This window comes from Heloderma suspectum, chromosome 14 (genome assembly GCF_057233095.1).
Source record: "Heloderma suspectum isolate Gila_16-S chromosome 14, 16-S_ref, whole genome shotgun sequence".
In the NCBI taxonomy this organism is placed as follows: domain Eukaryota; kingdom Metazoa; phylum Chordata; class Lepidosauria; order Squamata; family Helodermatidae; genus Heloderma; species Heloderma suspectum.
In genome coordinates this window covers 2,738,933-2,757,199 of record NC_139471.1, presented here as the reverse complement: position 1 = coordinate 2,757,199, position 18,267 = coordinate 2,738,933, and the positions used below count along the sequence as shown (strand labels likewise).

The window sequence follows — 18,267 nt, the reverse complement described above, 5'->3', positions numbered from 1 at the left end:
CCCACCCACCCACAGCTGGTAAAATTCAGCAGCTGGCATTTCGTCATACTCCAGGCCTGACTGATTTGATCGCCCTATTGCGGGGTAGGAAGTAATCCCCTCCCAGGTCAAGGTTGGTTAGAGACCCTGCTTCAGTTATTGTTTTTTCTTCCCCTGGGCTGTGTGACCCTTACTAGGTGAAGGTTTCCGGGGGAACTTCTGGGCCAGATCCTTTCTGCAGTAGATCAGGTGGGCAGGGCTGGCCCGAGGCAAAGATGCCCTCCCCCCTCCATTCCATGTACAAAAGCCGACTGGACTGGGAGATGAAATTGTCTTCCATGCTGATGATGACATATCATCCTCTGCCATGCCTGAAGCCACCAGGGACTTGGAGGGCACAGAGGAAGCGAATATCCTGTTGCTGCCTCCTAGCATCTGCCACCTATGGCAGTTGCTTCACTCTGCCTCATGGCAGGGCCGGTCCTGGCAGGGCACTCTCAGCTTAGCGTTTAAAAGGCAAACTGCATTTTGTGTTGGGGGGGGGGTCAGGGGGAAGCAGGACTCCTCCCAACTGATGTGGAGTTTTCCCCACTGTCTTTTTTTTTTTTTTTTAGGAGAGTATTCCCACCCTTCTCAAGTAGCAAATGAGCACTAATAGTAATTTCGTGCATCGGAGATTCAGAGAAACAGATTTTTAATTAAAGACTGCATGTGTCGAGGAAGCCGAGCCCCACCATTGTGCCGGGCTCGGCAGTAACCATGGCAACATCAGCCAAGCGCTTGCAAAGACAGTGTGCAAACCTCTGTGTGCGCCGATGTGCAGTTCACTTCTTAGGTCAGCCTTGCCCAACTTGGTGTGCTGGCCGGCAACTTTCATCATTCTCAGCCAGTTTGGCCAACAGCTACTACTCATGATGGCAATACATTACCTCCATTATCTGCAGCCACTGCATGCCAGTTGTTGGGGGGCACAAGCAGGATGGTGGCATTCCCAGAGTCACCTGCTCGGCCATTACGGGAACAGAATGCTGGACTGGACAAGCCTTTGGTCTACACAAGAACAGAAGAAGAGCCCTGCTGGATCAGACCAAGGGTCCAGGTCGTCCAGCATTTTGTTCACACAGTGGCCAACCAGCCACCCACAGGAAACCCATAAACAGGACATGAGTGCAACAGCACCCTCCTGCCCACATTTCCCAGCAGCTGGTGTACATAGGCACACTACCTCTGATACTGGAGATAGCACATAGCCATTAGGACTAGTAGCCATTGATAGCCTTCTCCTCCAGGAATTTGGCTAACCCCCTTTTAAAACTATCCACATTGGTGGCCATCTCTACATCTTGTGGAAGTGAATTCCATAATTTAACTACGTGCTGTGTGAAGAAGTCCTTCTTTCTGTTTGTCCTGAATCGCCCACCATTCAGCTTCATGGGAACCCCTTTGGGTTCTAGTTGTCATGGGCTCCTTGGAGGCCTCTCTCAGTCTAATCCAGTAGCCAAGTCCAGACACAGACAAAGGGATTCCTTTCAAAGCTTTATTCTTCTTTTACAACTTAACAACTCTACAGGTAGCAATTAGATCTGAGCAGCAGAGTACCTATGCCCTAAGTTGAAACAGTTGGTCCGCGTTTGAAAGGGAATTACTGGCAGACCCCTGAACTTCAGGACTAGGGAGAGTCCCTCCCCTTTTCCCTTGGATCCTCGGGGCGCAGCCGTTGTTTGCGCGCCAACCGGGCACTGCACCTCCTTTCCGCGCCCTCCATCTGGCGCCGCTCTCTGCGTCTGCGTCGCGCATCCACCAAGTCTGCTATCTCTGCTCGGTCACTCCCTGGACTGCTTTCTAATCTAGGAATGCTGGTGGGAGGAATCTCCGTCAGCTGTGGGCCCTGGGAAAGAGGAGCGCGCTCCTCTCCCAGGAGTGACTGCTCTTCCTCAGAATCAGAACTACTCTGGGATTCTATGGGCTCAGTGTCCACCCTGACACTAGTATTATGGGCGAGGTAGCATCTTCCTGTCCATTTTCTCCACACCATGCATGGCGGTGCCGGATCCAGCTAACCTCAGATCCAGCCCGGCTCTTCTTATGTCAGGAGTGGGTAACTTGTGGCTGTCCAGATGTTTAGGCCTACAATTCTCAAACATCCTTTACCACTGGCTATGTTGGCTAGGGCTGATGGGTTTTGTAAGGCAAAACATCTGGAACGCTACAAATTGCCTAACTCCTGTCTTATGTCCTTAAGCTTCTGTATTCTCCGCCATGTATTTTTAGGGCCAAAATAGACGTTACTTAAAATATGTGTCTTGCGGCTATGTCTTTTGTTCATTTCTACTTTAGAGTAGCCACAGTGTCCCCAATGTGGCTCTTAAAAGCCCCCCCCTTCCCAAACTGAATCACACTCCATGTGCCTCCTTGTAGAGTAAAAATGAAAAAGAAAATGAAGCCGTGAGACAGAGCTCTAAAGTAATCTCTGTTTGGGGTCTATTCCTCTCCTCTTCTGAGTTGCTTGCTATGGTTTATTGTATTTTAAGTGCAGTAAGTGCACAATCCTATGCACGTTTAGACAGAAAAAAAGTCCTGCAACTCCCAGCGTTCCCCAGCCAGCCAGCAAATTTGTGATTTTAGGGCTACGGTTTTAACAGCACGTATTGTAATTTATTGCAATCAATTAGTAATTTTTGTGTTATGAGAGTAATGGGGTTCGCATGCTGTGTGGTTTTTGCATGGGTTGTTGGCCGCCCTGGACCCCTTGGGAGGAAGGGCGGGATAGAAATAGAAATAATAGAAATAAATAAATATTCGATTCAGTATGTTCATGTATGTGTGTATGACAGAGGGAGGGAGACAGACAGAATGCGCACAGCTCCACAATACAAAGAATGCCCATGAGAGGAAAATGGACAGCAGAAGCGTTGAAACCGCAAGTCCCTTTGGGAATGTGTTTGCAGGCCTTGCCTGGACAATGTAGTTGCTCAGCAACTGTGCTTGCCAGAGACGGCGGCCTGCGGCAGTTGCTTGGATCCAAACTGGCTAAGGTTCTCAATTTCTGTCATAGGGGTGAGTTTTCACTGGCTGACCTTCAAAGAAAACATTGGCTGCCTTTCTCACGGGCAAGATGGAGCAATAGGCCTGAGGGCTGGCAGGAACAGTGTTTCCCTGCCCCCATAAGGAATACTCCTGGCTCCGGAGTTTATTCTTGTGCATTAATATTTCATGTACAGGAGCTTTGAGGAAGCTCTACTGAGAAGCACAACCCTATTTTAACATTCATTTGGTGGTCCCTTCTTCAGGGCTACAGTCCCTTAGGCCTGCAGGCCAAATCCGGCCTTCCTACGGTCTCACTCTGTCCCGCTGGGGTTCTTCAGATGGCCACGTTCCGTCCCTGGGTTGTTTAGCATGACAGGAATCCTGGGCTGTTGCAGGAGAGAGTTAGTTCTAACCCAGAGTTAGAACCCATGGCTTAACCCAGTGTGCAGGAATGAGCACTCTGGCCGGGTCCCACTTCATTCACAACAACCCAAGTTTTTTATAAAACAATAACCCTGGTTTGTTGTGACATGCGCACCAAGCCTATGGCTTAGCGTTATGGACAAGCCAGGCCACTGAAAACTATTCACATGCTAACTTTAGTGTGCCTGAAGAGCTGTGTGCATACATGTTCCACCCCACCCCACTGATCTCTCTTCTGCCATGGAATTTTTCGATGACAAACAATAGAGGACACATTTCTGATCATTTTCCCCATAGGATGGAGGCGTCTTGCTTGGAGCTGGCCCTCGAGGGAGAGCGTTCGTGCAAAGCTGGGGACTTCACAGCTGGAGTTGCCTTCTTCGAAGCCGCCGTGCAGGTGGGGACTGAAGATCTGAAGACGCTGAGTGCCATCTACAGCCAGCTCGGCAATGCCTACTTCTACCTGAAAGAGTTTGCCAAAGCTCTCGAGTACCATAAGCACGATCTCACCCTAGCCAGGTCAGTGCTGTGGCGCCAGTGCTGTGTTTCCCAGAGGAGGGGTGAGACAGCTAGCCAGCCTTCTCCAGACTGGTGCCAAGCCCGGGATGATGGCACTTGTAGTCCAGCTCCAGGTTTCGGAAGGCTGTTGGGCAAGACATCCTCCACGGGTCCCCTCCGTCAGTGAGCCCACCTTCTCACTGCCGTTGTCACCACCTTGCTCCACCTCCCCTTCTTCATCATGGCTCCCGCTTGCTTGCTTGGCAGGCGGAGAGCCAGGGAGCCAGGCGGCCTCAGGCTCTCCTGCTCCTCCTTCTCACCACCACCACTCCCTGGGCCAGAGCGAGAGGCAGGTGAACAAGCAGGTTGAAATGGGGAATAAGGAGGAGCCTCTCCAGGTCTCATCAGTGGTCCCCTGCTGGGGTGTGGGCCCTTGACAACAGCCCAACTATGCCGACTCTGGACCCAGCCCTGGCCAAGGGGGATATTTATCCAGTGTTTTGCCCTGGTGGCCAGTCATCACGATCAGGTATTGTTCCACACCAAGGAAGGGACTTTTTGTGCTTGTGGCTGTCCTCCGGGGAGAAAACTCGCAGTGTTTTCCGATTATCTCCACAGAACCATCGGGGACCGCATCGGAGAAGGCAAAGCCAGCGGCAATCTTGGCAACACACTGAAGGTCCTGGGGCAGTTCGACGAAGCCGTTGTCTGTTGCCAGAGGCACTTGGACATCTCACAGGAGCAAGGAGACAAGGTACAGAGGACCCGGCCTCTTGCTTCGAAAATGACCCAGCACCTAAGGGAGGAAAAGGGGGTGGAAGTACCTCACCCTTCTTGGGTAAAAGACTGGGTGGGCGCCTCCATGTTGAGTCTGGGACAGAGCATTCAGGCAAGAGAACCTTCAGATGAATTGGTTGGACTGATGGGATTTATTTAGACATCTTCTTCCTCATCCAAAAGGACTGGTATTAGTCCTAAGACTCGAGTTCCATTTCTTAAATCCACTCTTTTTTGCACCTCACCACCAAAAGCCCATCAGAACAAATAAGAATCGACTAATTAAAATAGAACAGGGTTGGAGAACCTCTTTCAGCCCATGGGGGCCGAATTCCATTTTGGAGAAGCTCCTGGGAACTGCATTCCAGTGGTGGGCGGTGCCAAAGCAAAGGGGGGTGGCCAAAGGCAAAAGAGACAGGGCTACCATACCAAAATGCCAGCGTATTTTAGCTTATAGCTCTTGCTGCCCAGAACTATGCTGTAGGGGAGTCAGTTCAACCTCATGGAAAGGGGGCGGGGACGCACAAAAGCCAGGAAATCACAAAATGATTGATCAATGGGGGAAAGAGGGTGGAGCCAGGGGAAGGGGTGTGGCTATCTGGGGAATATGATCCCCCAAATAGGGAAAAGTTGGGGGAAAGTACCCCTTCATGGAACAAAAGTCTGATTGTGACACTCTTGAATGAATGAGGCCTCCCAGCACTGGTCTTCTGCTGCTTCCAGAAAGTAGACAGGCTCAGGCTTTGGAAGGTTTCCACAGGAAGGAAATTCCACATTTGAGAAGTACCCACTGGAAGCTCCCTGCTTATGGGAGTTGTAGTCCAGCAGATCAGGAGGGCACCAGGTTGGGGAAGGCCAGGAACAATGGAAATATAGGGATGTGGTCACTGGCCCTCCTGACAAGTGTAGGAAAGAAATCCCAACTAAAGAGAACCTCCCTTTTCTTTTCAAGGTAGGGGAGGCAAGAGCCTTGTACAATGTCGGCAACGTTTATCACGCAAAAGGCAAGCAGCTCTCTTGGAGTTTACCACAGGAGCCAGGGCAGCTGCCCCGGGAAGTCCGGGAGACATTGGAGAGGGCGTCGGAATTTTATGAGTGAGTACCGATCCTTGTTCGTGGCTGTGAGCAGCCAGGCCTCCCACCGGGGGCCCCCTGAGCTGGCTCACTAGCGGTGTGTCCGCGATCCATTTCGGGATGTATGAGAATGTCGTCTTTGTTCGCAAAATACACGAGTGTGCCTTTGAAGCCCCGAACGCAAGCTGAACACATTCACAAATTGACCGACGTGTGCTCTCGTTTGATTTGCACAACTCTCCCAGTTTGATTTTGTGCAAATTTCCAAATTTGCGCAAATTTCCCCTGTAGACTGAACCAACCCTGCTTTAGTCTATGGAGGAAAGTTGCACAAATGACAAAATTGGGGCAGATTCCATGTTTGATCGCTGCTTGATCTGGACAATTTTCCCATTCATGCAGAAGAAGAAGCAATCGCAAACAGGAATCAGGCACAACACAAGCGGAGAGACGATGTTTGGAGGATCCTTGCGATCTTGAACGTCGCTTATTCACCCCTCCCTATGCGCTCCGTCTAGGGATGGACTCTGGGGCCTGCATCCGGATGCCACATCCTCTGCCAGTCTTGACAGGAGCACTCAATCAGCTCAGAAGCTGGCCAGTGGTACACGACTTCCTTTGCAGGCAGGAGGTCCCCAGTTTGATCCCCAGCATCTCCAGGTACGGCCAGGAAAGAATCCTGCCTGAAACCCTGGAGAGCCGTTGCTGCCAGTCAGTGTTGCCAATACTAGCCTAGATGGACCAAGATGGACTCTATGGAAGGCAGCTTCCGATGTTCCTATGTTCCAGGCCCCTTCTTATATCCCTCAATGGGGTGTACGTGTATCTTGACTCTAGTGCAGGGGTGCACAACCCACAGACTCCAGGCCACATGGGCCCCCTTTGAGGTGTTATTTGGGGGGCACATGTTTGCAGTGGTTGCCCATCCAGCTCACAGAAACCTGGGCTCCCTCCGCAGGGCTCCCCCCTTGGCCTGGAGGCTGCTTGGGGCTTTGGAAAAAGGCAGGAGAGGGAGAGAAATCCGCTTGTTATCTCCAAACTCTGCCAAGGGAGATTCCCTTGCATGATGCTGTCTTTCCAGATGTAGAGTGTTGTCTACTCTGATACTCAGCTAAGTGGACCTTTTCTCAGCTTCTTAATAGCCTCAGCTTATGAAGGGTTCCATGTTTCGGCCTCGAGGTCATCAGTGTTGCAACCCTGCCTCCCTTTCTCATGTCTTCCAGGAGGAATCTGTCGCTCGTCAAGGAGCTGGGGGACCGGGCTGCCCAGGGCCGGGCCTACGGGAATCTGGGCAACACCCACTATTTGCTGGGCAACTTCAGCAAAGCCGTCATCTTCCACAAGCAAGTAAGGCTCAGCGACGTTTCTAAGCCCGTCCCTGGGCCTTTCAGGGGTTTTTCCTTTCCACCCATTGTAATCTCGTAACGGAGAATCTCTGCATCAAACAGCAGTATGTTTGTTTCCCTTTTGCAAAGCTTGCTTCTAGTCCTTATGCCACGGGTGTCAGCCCAAAGGCTAAATTCAATTTTGGAGAAGGTCTCTGGGGCCGCATTCCAGTGGTGGGCTGAATCAAGGGTGAAAGGGGTGGGGCCAAATATACCTGCATATTTTCACTGAAAGCTCTTATCCTGCCAGTAGCTAAGCCTCAGGAGACATTTCAGCCTTTTAGAAAGGAAAGCCCTTATGCCACAGGAAACCACCAAAATATTGTATGTCAGGAGAAAGGGGGCAGAGCACGGGGCGTGGCTAGAGGGCCGATTTGGCCTGCAGCCCTATGGTTCAACACCCCTGCCTTATGCCTACGGATAATAGCGTAGAAATGAGCTTCCAGCGTCTGCTGAGAGCTCACCAGCTACAGTGGGCCTGGGTGGAGTCTGTCAGGCCTTTGGGGCTCAGCCGCCTTTCTTGGCTTCAGTACTTCTTCGGCCACGTTGCCTCCTTCTCCCTCTACTGGGTGACCCAAGTGTGGTCTAATATGACAGGACTACTTCCGCATGACCCCTTGGGCCCGTTCCAGCCCAGGCTCCAGAAAGACAGACGTGCAGGCTCAGCTGCGGCTGAAACCTGAGACAAGAGCTCACTGCCAGACACTCCTTACACATCGGTCGCCCGGGGCAAAGTCCTGATTTGACTATTTTATTTACCAGCGAACGGGTTCGCACGGGTTGGAATAACTCTTCGTTTGATACAGCGAAGGCTTTGAGCAAATGTTCCCAGTGTTCAGAGTGAGACCCATTGTGACCACACCGTCTGAGTGAAGCCATGCCCACTGGCACCCCTAGGCATGGTGCACCCCTTCAGGCCCCTGAGGAAGGATTCTCTCCACTCCTCTGGGGGGGCCTGCCCCACACCAGGGGGCAGGCGTACAACTCTGTCCCTTGGCCTCCCAGTCTCCCCAGCCTTCAAACGGTATGGACTGCAAAGCTATGCACGGAGGGAAGTCTGCCACCTAGTAGCTGAAGAGGGTTCTGCAGGTTTCAGCCGCATGGTCACATTTAATTACTTAAAGTTAACGAATGTTTTTAAAACACATTAATTAAAATTAATTAATGTGTTTTAAAAACGAAATAACCCAGAGGTGCACACCCCTAGGGTCCCTTTAGTATGCACACCATGCTTCAGCTGTCTGGGTTTCTGGGCGCTGAGAGATGGACTGGCAGACAGACACCTCCTTTTACTTATCGGTCTGCTGCATTTATATTATACCTTTCTGCCAAGGCTTTCAAGGCAGTTTCTAATTGGAAATGCTTTAAAGTACAAAAGACAAAGTGTCAAAACACTCCCAGGCTGACAGTGGACTCCCTGGAGATCTTTGGCTTGGGTGTCTCTTAATTTGCCACGTGTTTAATTGGAGGGCTGCTGCTATGCAATTCCAGAGAAAAGCACAGGAAGTGGTTTTGGCTGTGGAGTTAATGTTATGGAGAGAATCCCTCCTCTCTTTCATTCATTTCTAGCCATTATGACTACTGTGAAGATGATGGGCTTGAAAATATTGTATTTATTTATTTAAAGCATTTTAACCCCATTCCTCTGCCAAATGGCTTACGTGCAATCAGCAAGACAGACCCTGCCTGCAGGCTTACAATCTAAAAAAACACAATTCACAAGGAAAAAGTGAAGGGGGGGGGAAGGGAAGGGGGGAATTAAATAGCCTTCCAGCAGGGCTGGCGGAATCACCCCCCTCCCCCCTCCATCTCCCTCCATATGTAAAATATGTGGGGAATGCTGGTGAAATCTCCGAAGCCGGAATGGAAGGCTGGATATGTTTTTTGGGAGTGAGGGGGCAGCTTTAGTTCCCATGACTGGCACAAGCAGGATAAACTATACAAAAATGCTTCACAGCATCTAGACACGTTGCAGCAGTCAGCTTTTCTTTGCCCAGAAATGGGAATCGCGCCAAGCGCACGTGACCCCGGCTCCAGCGGCCATGTGTCTGTGACAGGTTTGCGCCCTTAGCTGTGCCGTGGGCATCAGGGCGGGCGGTAGTGGAGAGGATGTGCCATTGCCAGAGGATGCTGTTGTCCCAGCAGCTAAAGAGCTCCCTGCCTGCCTCTGTTTCAGCGACTCGCCATTGCCAAGGAGTTTGGGGACAAATCCGCTGAGAGGAGAGCGCACAGCAATTTAGGGAACGCCCACATCTTCCTTGGGAGGTTTGACATCTCTGCCGAGTACTACAAGTAAGCAGATTGTTGTGTTTGGGAGAAGTAAGCACCCTCTCTTCACACCCTGTCGATCAGCTCAGTTTAACCCTTGGTCTGCTAATATTGTCCATTGCTAACCGGGAAGCATCTGGGTGCTTTCATCCCTCCTTGTGATTTCTGCCTGGAGTGCGGTGGCCAGGAAGAGCTCACAGTCTCCCGTGAGATTTGCAGTACCTCCGCAAGGGCTTCCGACTCCCAGTTGTTTTAACAAAGCAGCAACAGACCTACGCAGCCTTACTAGCCAGTCCACGGACCAAGTGTACATAGAATAGTAGAATCATAGAATAGTAGGGTTGGACGGGGCCTATAAGACCTCTCTGTGTTCCCCAGCTGTAAAATGGGACTTTAGGTTTGAGTGCCAAACAACTTGCTGTTCCTTCAAATTTGTCAGTATTTATAAAATACCTGGTTTTCTGACCACTGCACATACATTAAAAAACAAAAAACAAATACAGTTCCTGCCTGCAAATTTATAATAAATGCTTGGATTACGGGGGGGTGGGGGGGCGCGGAGGCAGCATACCGCCCCCCCCACACCTTTTAATTTAGCTCCTTAGCTACTTTTTTTTCCGATGGCTACAGGAAGCCATAATATGCCAAAATTAAGGGAAATTACAGGAGTTCCAGTCTAACACATCTGCCAGGCACCAGGTTGAAAAGGCTGTCATGAGATTGCAATGCCTTGCTCCCGTAAAGTGGAGGGTGTCTCCGTGAATGTTTATATTCCCACTTTACAGGAAGGCTTTTTGAAACAACCCCATGAGTGGAAAAGTTCTGTTGCAATAGGTTAAGTTCTGGCTGGCTGAGAAGAACAGCTCAGTACGATTGTTGGTTGGCAATGTGTGGTTTTCTTCCTGAGCGTACGGTAGAACGCTTCATTCATACATTGCAGGTGGAGAACAGGAGGAGAGGAGACGGGCAGGGGGGAGACTAGCTTAGGCCCTAGGATTGGGCCCCCAGGGTTCAACGCCCCTGCTCTGCTTCTTAAAAAAACCAAGCAGGATATGATGGTTTCCCCTTGTCATGTGTAACTTTAATTACACCTAGTAGATCAGTTCAGTCCTATGGATCTATAGCAGCACCCTGTTACTAATTAAGAGAGCTGGGACTAAGCGCCAGCCCTGTGTACCATTTTGTTCATCAATATTTTACATTCCGGATGTCCGTTGTAAGCCATGAACAAGGGGAGCCCCAAACAATTCTGCTCTTCAATTTTCAGCCAGCTGGCTAGCTGCAGCCTCAGGAATTTCCTGCCTGCTTTGTCCCACTGTAGAAAAAAGTCTAAAATGCTAAGTCTTTTGTGTTGTTCACACATGCACGCATGCACACACACACACACACAACCCAGAATTGCTGTGCACAATCCTGCCACCTCCTGGCAGCAAGAAAGCTCCAAAATCCAAAGCAGACACAAGAGTTTAGACGATTCGTTCCAAATTTACTGCAGGCTTTCTTTTGCGGTTACAAATTGCAAAGGGAAACCATCACAGCCTTCAAAAAGAAGAAGAAGAAGTCAAGCAGGGGTGTTGAACCTCAAGCACACAAGCCAAATCTGGCCTGTCTGGGGCCAAATACCAAAAAATACCAGCATATTTTAGTTTCAAGCTCTTACTGTCAGTAACTAAAGCCTTCGGACAGGCATTTCAGCCTTTTAGAACTGGGCTAAAACTGCACAAAAGCCAAGAAACCACCCGACAATCGGTCGTTGGGGGGAAGGGGATGTGGCCAAGGGAAGGGGGTGTGGCCTTCTGGGAAACCCCAGAGGGCCCAATTGGTTTCTGGTCCGCAGGCCTGAGTTTCAACACCCCTGTGCTAAGTGTTTTGGAGTATAACTCCCGTCATCTGCGATGGCTGGGCATGCTGTCTTGGGCTGATGGGAGTTGTACTCCAAACGTCTGGGGGGACCCAGGTTGGGAAAGGCTGATGTAGTGAGAACCTCTTTGCCTCCAAATGAGACAGCTTGACAGTTTGGAGGAAAGCGTTACTCCCAGGTCTAGAAGCCTCTGCTTTTTCGTCAGCCAGACGACGGGTGATCGTTTTGAATTTGGCACATCCCCTTAGGGTGGGATGGGATGCAAAACATGTTCAGAGCTGGAGTGCAATGAATTTGAGGAAGGGCGGGGCATAACCTAAGCCTTATGCTGGCCAAATCCAAAATAGCATTTTTAGTCCAGAGTTCTTAAACTGGCCCATGTCTCTTATCTATGTCCGTTCCACCAATACCAGACAGGGCTGGCCCAAGGTATGCTGCTGCCTGAGGCAGAGCTGCCCACCCCCAAGTCAAGGTTACACCTCAGTACCACTTTTCCCACATCAAAGTTAGCTGAATTTTTTTCATACATGTGGCAGAAAATGCCAGAAGCACCCCTCCCTCTGCAGTAGAACTACCATAACAGCAAGGTAAATAACTAACACTTTGCTGCCCATTTATGAGACCCCATATTTGCTACCTGAGGCAACTGCCTTACTCTGCCTCATGGGAGAGACGGCCCTGATACCGGACCACTGTGTATATCTCCCAAGAAAAGAACGTGTCATGTGCTGGCCTTTATTTTTAGTTCATGAGCCCCTCTGTCTGTTTTAATACAGGAAAACACTACAGCTCTCTAGGCAACTGAAGGACCAAACAGTGGAAGCACAGTCTTGCTACAGTCTCGGAAACACGTACACCCTCCTCCGGGACTATGAGAAAGCGATTGAATACCACCTCAAGCATCTCGCCATCGCCCAGGAGCTTGGTGATAGGTAAGAGGAGGTCTGGGAATCATAGAATCATAGAATAGTAGGGTTGGAAGGGGCCTACAAGGCCATCGAGCCCAACCCCCTGCTCAATGCAGGAATCCAAGTCAGAGCATCCCCGACAGATGGCTGTCCAGCCTCATCTTGAATGCCTCCAGGGTGGGAGAGCGCACCACCTCCCTAGGGAATTGGGTCCATTGTCGTGTTGCTCTAACAGTGAGGAAGTTTTTCCTGATGTTCAGCCAGAATCCGGCTTCCTTTAACTTGAGCCCATTATTCCACGTCCTGCACCCTGGGATGATGGAGAAGAGATCCTGGCCTTCCTCTCTGGGACAGCCTTTCAAGGACTTGAAGAGTGCTATCCTGTCTCCCCTCAGTCTTCTCTTCTCAAGGCTAAACAGGCCCAGTTCTTTCAGTCTCTCTTCATAGGGCTTTGTTTCCAGTCCCCTGATCATCTTTGTTGCGCTCCTCTGAACCCTCTCCAGCTTGTCTGCATCTTTCTTAAAGTGTGGTGCCCAGAACTGGACACAGTACTCCAGATGAGGCCTAACCAGTGCTGAGTGGAGGGGACCTACTACTGAAAACTCCAATTTTGTGCTCCGTTCCAGCCAGGGGAGGTTGGTGGCTCCAATGTCAGTGGGGCAGTGAATTTGGGTTTCAGTCAGAACCAGTCAAAGAGCACCTTGGATGGCTTCTTTAGGGTTCTGACTGGTTCTGACTGAAACTTGGAGCGGATTGATCACCCCACTGACATTGGAGCCACCAGCCTCCACTGGTTCTAGCCAGGAACCAGTTGTTGCCCAGAACGGACGGGGACCTCTCTTCCTCTGGGAGAGGACAACTCCCTCCCTAGGGCAGAGGGCTTCCTTCTCTATCCAGTTTACGGCAAGCCAGAAGAAACCACAGACTCCAAGCTACAAATGGGTGTTCGTTAGAAACAAATGGAGAGAAAAAGTGTGGCGAAGGAGGCACAACAATCGATTAAGTAATCCAGATGTACAATTTGGCAAATGGAAATGTCTGCCCACTCACAACTGAACAGAGCAAAGGCTATGAGCTCCTTATCTGTTTGCCGCTATTCATCACCTAGCACTATTAATAGTTATCAATCGATTAATCTAGTAATTCTTGGCTAGAATTGCTCAATGGATAAGAAGATCAGTGCTGGACCAGACCAGAGGCCTATCTAGCACAACGTTCTGTTTCCACAGGGACCGGCCAGATGCCTGTGGGAAACCCACAAGCAGGACAGGAACCCTCCCCGCCCCCCGCTCATCTTCCCCAGAAACTGGCGCTCGGGCCATGCCCTCCCTAACGCTGTTATGGCCGATAGTGGAGGAGAGCCCAAAGCAGCTGCAGTCGGCTCATGAGGGACCCCCCCATCTCCAAACTACAAACAATGCTTTGTTAGAAACAAGTGGAACAAAAAGGTGGGAAGGGGGTGTAGGAATGCAGGCAGAGGTGGCTCCAGGTTTTTGAGGGCGCATGGGCAAGGCACCCTCCATGGGCCCCCTCCCTCAGTGAGCCTGCCTCCTCACCACCATGGTCACCAGCTGCTCTTCCTCCTCTTCCTCCTCCTTGCTCCCACTTGCTTGCTTGGCAGGCAGAGAGCCAGGGAGTACGGCGGCCATGGCGTCTCCCACTCCTCCTCCTCGCCACCTCCATCACCTGGGCCAGAGCGAGAGGCAGGGGAACAAGCCGGTTGCAATGGGGAAGAGGAGGAGCCACTCCAGGGGCCTCTGGTCAGTGGACTCCTGCCGGGGTGTGGGCCCTCGGCAGGTGCCCAGCCATGCCTACCCTTGATGCCAGCTCTGAATGCAGGCCCATTAGCAGTTGACCCGGTTGCTGTCTTGCATACACACCCACCATGAAAGGTTACATCCAAAAGCCACCAGGGTAGTGGTACCCCAAACAGGCTGGGCAGCAATACACCCAGGACATGTTTCCCTCAGGCACAGGTGGGTAACGTTTGGGCCACATACGGCCCTCGAGGTCCACTTGTACAGCCCACTGAGTGCCTAGCGGTGACCTTCCCCCCACCGCTGAAGTTGTTGCTGATTTCACCAGCAGTTTTCCCTCCAAAAAAGACAGAAAAAAACACAGGGAAAAATATCTTCCCCTCTTGCTGCCAGTTTATCAAGGCTGTCACTGCTGCCATTTTTACTGCTGCAATAGGTCTTGCTTCCCTGGAGCTGATAACTGCTGCTTCTGCTTCTAGTGCTGCCCTCCGATGCGGATACCAGCGTGTCTTCTGCCCAGAGGATGGCGGTGGAGCCAGGCCTTGCAGTGGGGGAAGCCAGTAGCCCTGGGTAGTGAGAGGTGTCGTGGGGAAGACGGGTAATGGGTATGGGGGGGGTGTTAATTTATTTTTTATTTTAAGTTTCAATTAAACAAAACAAACACAACAGAAAATTAAAAGAAAATCACAAGTGTAATTGCATGCTTTGAAGGCCTCAGTTTCAAATATTACAACATTCTAAAAAAGGCGGGGGTGGGGGAGGAATAGATTACACATAAACTTCAGTAAAAGCAGACCGAATATCCAAATACAAGTCCATTCATGAGTGGGGCCTATATACCACTCTTTCAAATGTTGCTAGTGTTGTTAGATCTTGTTAGATCTTCAATCCATTGCATTATAGGTGATGAGCCTTTATCCTTCCAGGGTTGTAGTATCAGTCTTTTAGCAGTCAAGAGGGTGTGAAAAATCCATTTACACTGACCATGTGATACATTGCAAGAAGCCGATAAATAATTTAAGAGGACATGTGCATCAGTAAATATTAAAGAGCTTTCCAATACAAAGTTTACCCGTATGATAACTTCCTCCCCAAAGGAGGCAACAATTGGACATTTCCAAAACATGTGAATAAAAGAAGTGTTAACTGCATTACACCTCCAACAATTGGCTGAGTTTGACAAGCCTTTATTAAAGAGATGTTGTGGTGTCCAGTAGACCTGAAACAAAAGTTTTTGCTGAATAAGATCTAACCTGAGGTCCATAGAGTTATCAGATATAGATGTCAGAAGACCAGTCCATTGATTAGGCAAAATAGGACATTCTAATTCCCTGTTCCATTCCTGCTGTAGACCCCATGTATCATATTTATCCACTGATAATAAGTATTTATAAACATGAATCCTGGGTCGGTGGACCTACCCAGCTTCCATATGTGTTACCAGTAGCAAAGGGGACTCCAAGGTGGAAAAAGCAGCAGGACCAAATCTAGATTCTAGCAAATGTTTCAATTGCAAATACTGCCATTCAGCAGTAGCAGGCAAATCAAATTTATCTCACAAAGCTGAAAATGGCAAAAACTCGTCATCAGCACCCAATGATTAATCCAGGGTAAAAATCATTAGCTGTCCAGGTCTGCCACAAAAACATTTCCTTTCCCATTTTTAAATCTGGATTTCCCCATAGAGTCAATTTCACAAGGGAACATGAGTCAAACTGTAGCTGGCGTGACATTATACGCCGCGTGTCTCTTATCAAAAGGGATACGCGCAGACCTCGTCCCTGAAAGGGTAGGCTGCTTGGAGAGTAGGCCTCCCAGCCAGTAACTCTTCTGGGGGCTTCACCCCCAGCCATGGCAGAAGCTCTTCCCCTTGGTCAGGCAGGGTTTCTTTCCTTCAGAGGCCGGGTCTACCCATTGTGAAAGGGGCAGCGTCACTCCAGGCTCCATTGCTGGAACCCACTCACAGTGTGGAGCAGCTCCTTCAAGCCTCACCCCACAACCCTGGGAGAACTGAGGAGACTCCCCCTTTCAACTGCTGGCCATGTTGCCCCTGGCCTAGTTCCAGACTGATATGTGCCGTGCTCCAGGAGCCGAACCACACACGTGGCATCACTCGCTTGCCCTCGCCTTTTGGGTGATGCATTTCCTCTGTGTAAGTGGCCACCCCAGTTGGCAGCAGCTGGAGAGAATGTGGCCTGTGGGTTTATTGAGCTTGTCGGGTCACTTTCTGTGCAGGCGTGTTCTAACGGAACGCAAGCAGCCAGACGGATCAGGGCCAATTGGTTTGACTGTTACTGGCCTTTCATTCTTCCATAAGGTGGTGCTGCCAGGGTTTTTGTGGCTGGGCCCTCCCCAGCCTGTAAAAAAAAAAAAATGCTGAGTTTCCTTGGCAGAAACTCCACGTCACATTTCGGAGCACAGAGATAGAGTGATCGGGGAGGGGGGAGCATGACCAGTTGAATTACTGCCTGCCATGCAGCTGTTACAGGCACAGCAGCTCTGCGAGAGAGAGAAAACAGTTGGGCAGTCCTGCTGCTGGAGGGGTTTGTCGTGATAGCCAGTCCTGTGTCTTCCTGGTTGGACTGCCTACTTTGGACCAAGGACTCTGGGCTTGATTGATTGATTGACTGATTTAGTTTTAAAATATATAAACCACCCTTCATCCACAGGATCCAAGGGCAGCATATGCAGTGTTAAAAAAGCAACAAATCCAGTACAAAAAAAATGTAAACAACGACAATGACTCTGCGAACAGCAAGCTTAACAAAAACACATAACTATTCCGTGTGTTTTTTAAAAAAGCAACTTACATTTACCATTTTAGCATATTCAAATTAAAACGTTCACATGCCTGGGCAGAAAGAAATGTTTTAACTTGGCACCGAAAAGAAAACAAAGTTGGTGCCCATTCTAACTCCTTTGGGAGGATGCTGTTGTTGCACTCGTGTCCTGCTTGTGGGTTTCCCGTGGCCAGCTGGTTGGCCACTGGATGATCAAAATGCTGGACTATCAGGGGACTGGAAACAAAGCCCTATGAGGAGAGACTGAAAGAACTGGGCATGTTGAGCCTTGAGAAGAGAAGACTGAGGGGAGACAGGATAGCGCTCTTCAAGTACTTGAAAGGTTGTCCCAGAGAGGAAGGCCAGGATCTCTTCTCGATCATCCCAGAGTGCAGGACATGGAATCATGGGCTCAAGTTACAGGAAGCTGGATTCTGGCTGAACATCAGGAAAAACGTCCTGACTGTTGGAGCAATATGACAACGGAATCAATGACCTAGGGAGGTGGTGGGCTCTCCCACACCGGAGGCATTCAAGATGAAGCTGGACAGCCATCTGTCAGGGATGCTCTGACTTGGATTCCTGCACTGAGCAGGGGGTTGGACTCGATGGTCTTATAGGCCCCTTCCAACCCTACTATTCTGTGATTCTATGACTAGATGGAGCCTTGGTCTGATCCAGCACGGCTCTTCTTATTTTCTTATGTTCTTATTCCAAATTTGGGGGCCACCACAAGGAAGGCTGTCTCCTTTGTAAATGCAGTGTATTTCTCCCACTGATTCCCCCCCGCCTTTTGAGCTTTTAAAAAATATATACATTCAGAAATTTCTCCCATTGATGGTATTCAGAGAAGGACCTCCTCTGAAGACCTTAGTAGGGGCAGGATATTATGGGAGCAGGGGTTCCTTCAGGTATTTGGGTCCCAAGCTGTTTAGGGCTTCGAAGGTGATAACCAACACTTCTAAATACATCTTAAGCCCACCAGCTCAACACACAACTTTCGTCAGGCTCCCTACTACTACGTCTTGGGCTTCTCTCTATGAAAATTGTTGGGAAAGGATTCTGAATCTGTATAGTCGGTTGAAGCCACTAGGGGGAGGCAAGGTTTTCATCTAGGGTATAGCAATTAACATATTCAAGACTTCATACTTATGTGAGATTATTTTATGGAATTTTACAGAATCGTTTTTCCAACAGATGAGCAAAAAGTTGATGCTTTCCAAAATGTCACTGGGATTCTGTCAAGGTCCAAAGAACGGCGCATCTCATTCTGGACATTGGGATGGGGTGGGCACTTAGATTTGTATTGTTTGAGTAAACCAAGGGGACTTCCCAAACTCATTTGTGATGTACCGTCATGGGGGCGGGGAGAGAACCGCAGCCCTGAAAATTATGCTGTGGTACCAAAGTTCTTGTTTCCCTATTTTCTATCTGTGGGTTGTGCTGCAATTTCATAGTTTTGGTTTTTTACCCTATAGCCCTGAGGACTAGAACATCTCTCTTTTTTTAAAAAAAGAAAAGAAATTATCC

The 18,267-nt window shown here is 49.7% G+C and overlaps 1 protein-coding gene across 1 annotated transcript in view; it reads left to right on the top strand.

Annotated features, from left to right (window-relative positions):
• Positions 1 to 18,267, top strand: part of GPSM1 (G protein signaling modulator 1) — an 85,464-nt gene that overhangs the window by 15,774 nt on the left and 51,423 nt on the right. Inside the window, exons 2-7 of the mRNA XM_084821177.1 lie at positions 3,727 to 3,948; positions 4,546 to 4,681; positions 5,657 to 5,799; positions 7,002 to 7,125; positions 9,340 to 9,455; positions 12,069 to 12,224. Coding sequence (XP_084677303.1) covers positions 3,727 to 3,948; positions 4,546 to 4,681; positions 5,657 to 5,799; positions 7,002 to 7,125; positions 9,340 to 9,455; positions 12,069 to 12,224 — 897 coding nt within the window. The remainder of the gene's footprint in view (positions 1 to 3,726; positions 3,949 to 4,545; positions 4,682 to 5,656; positions 5,800 to 7,001; positions 7,126 to 9,339; positions 9,456 to 12,068; positions 12,225 to 18,267) is intronic.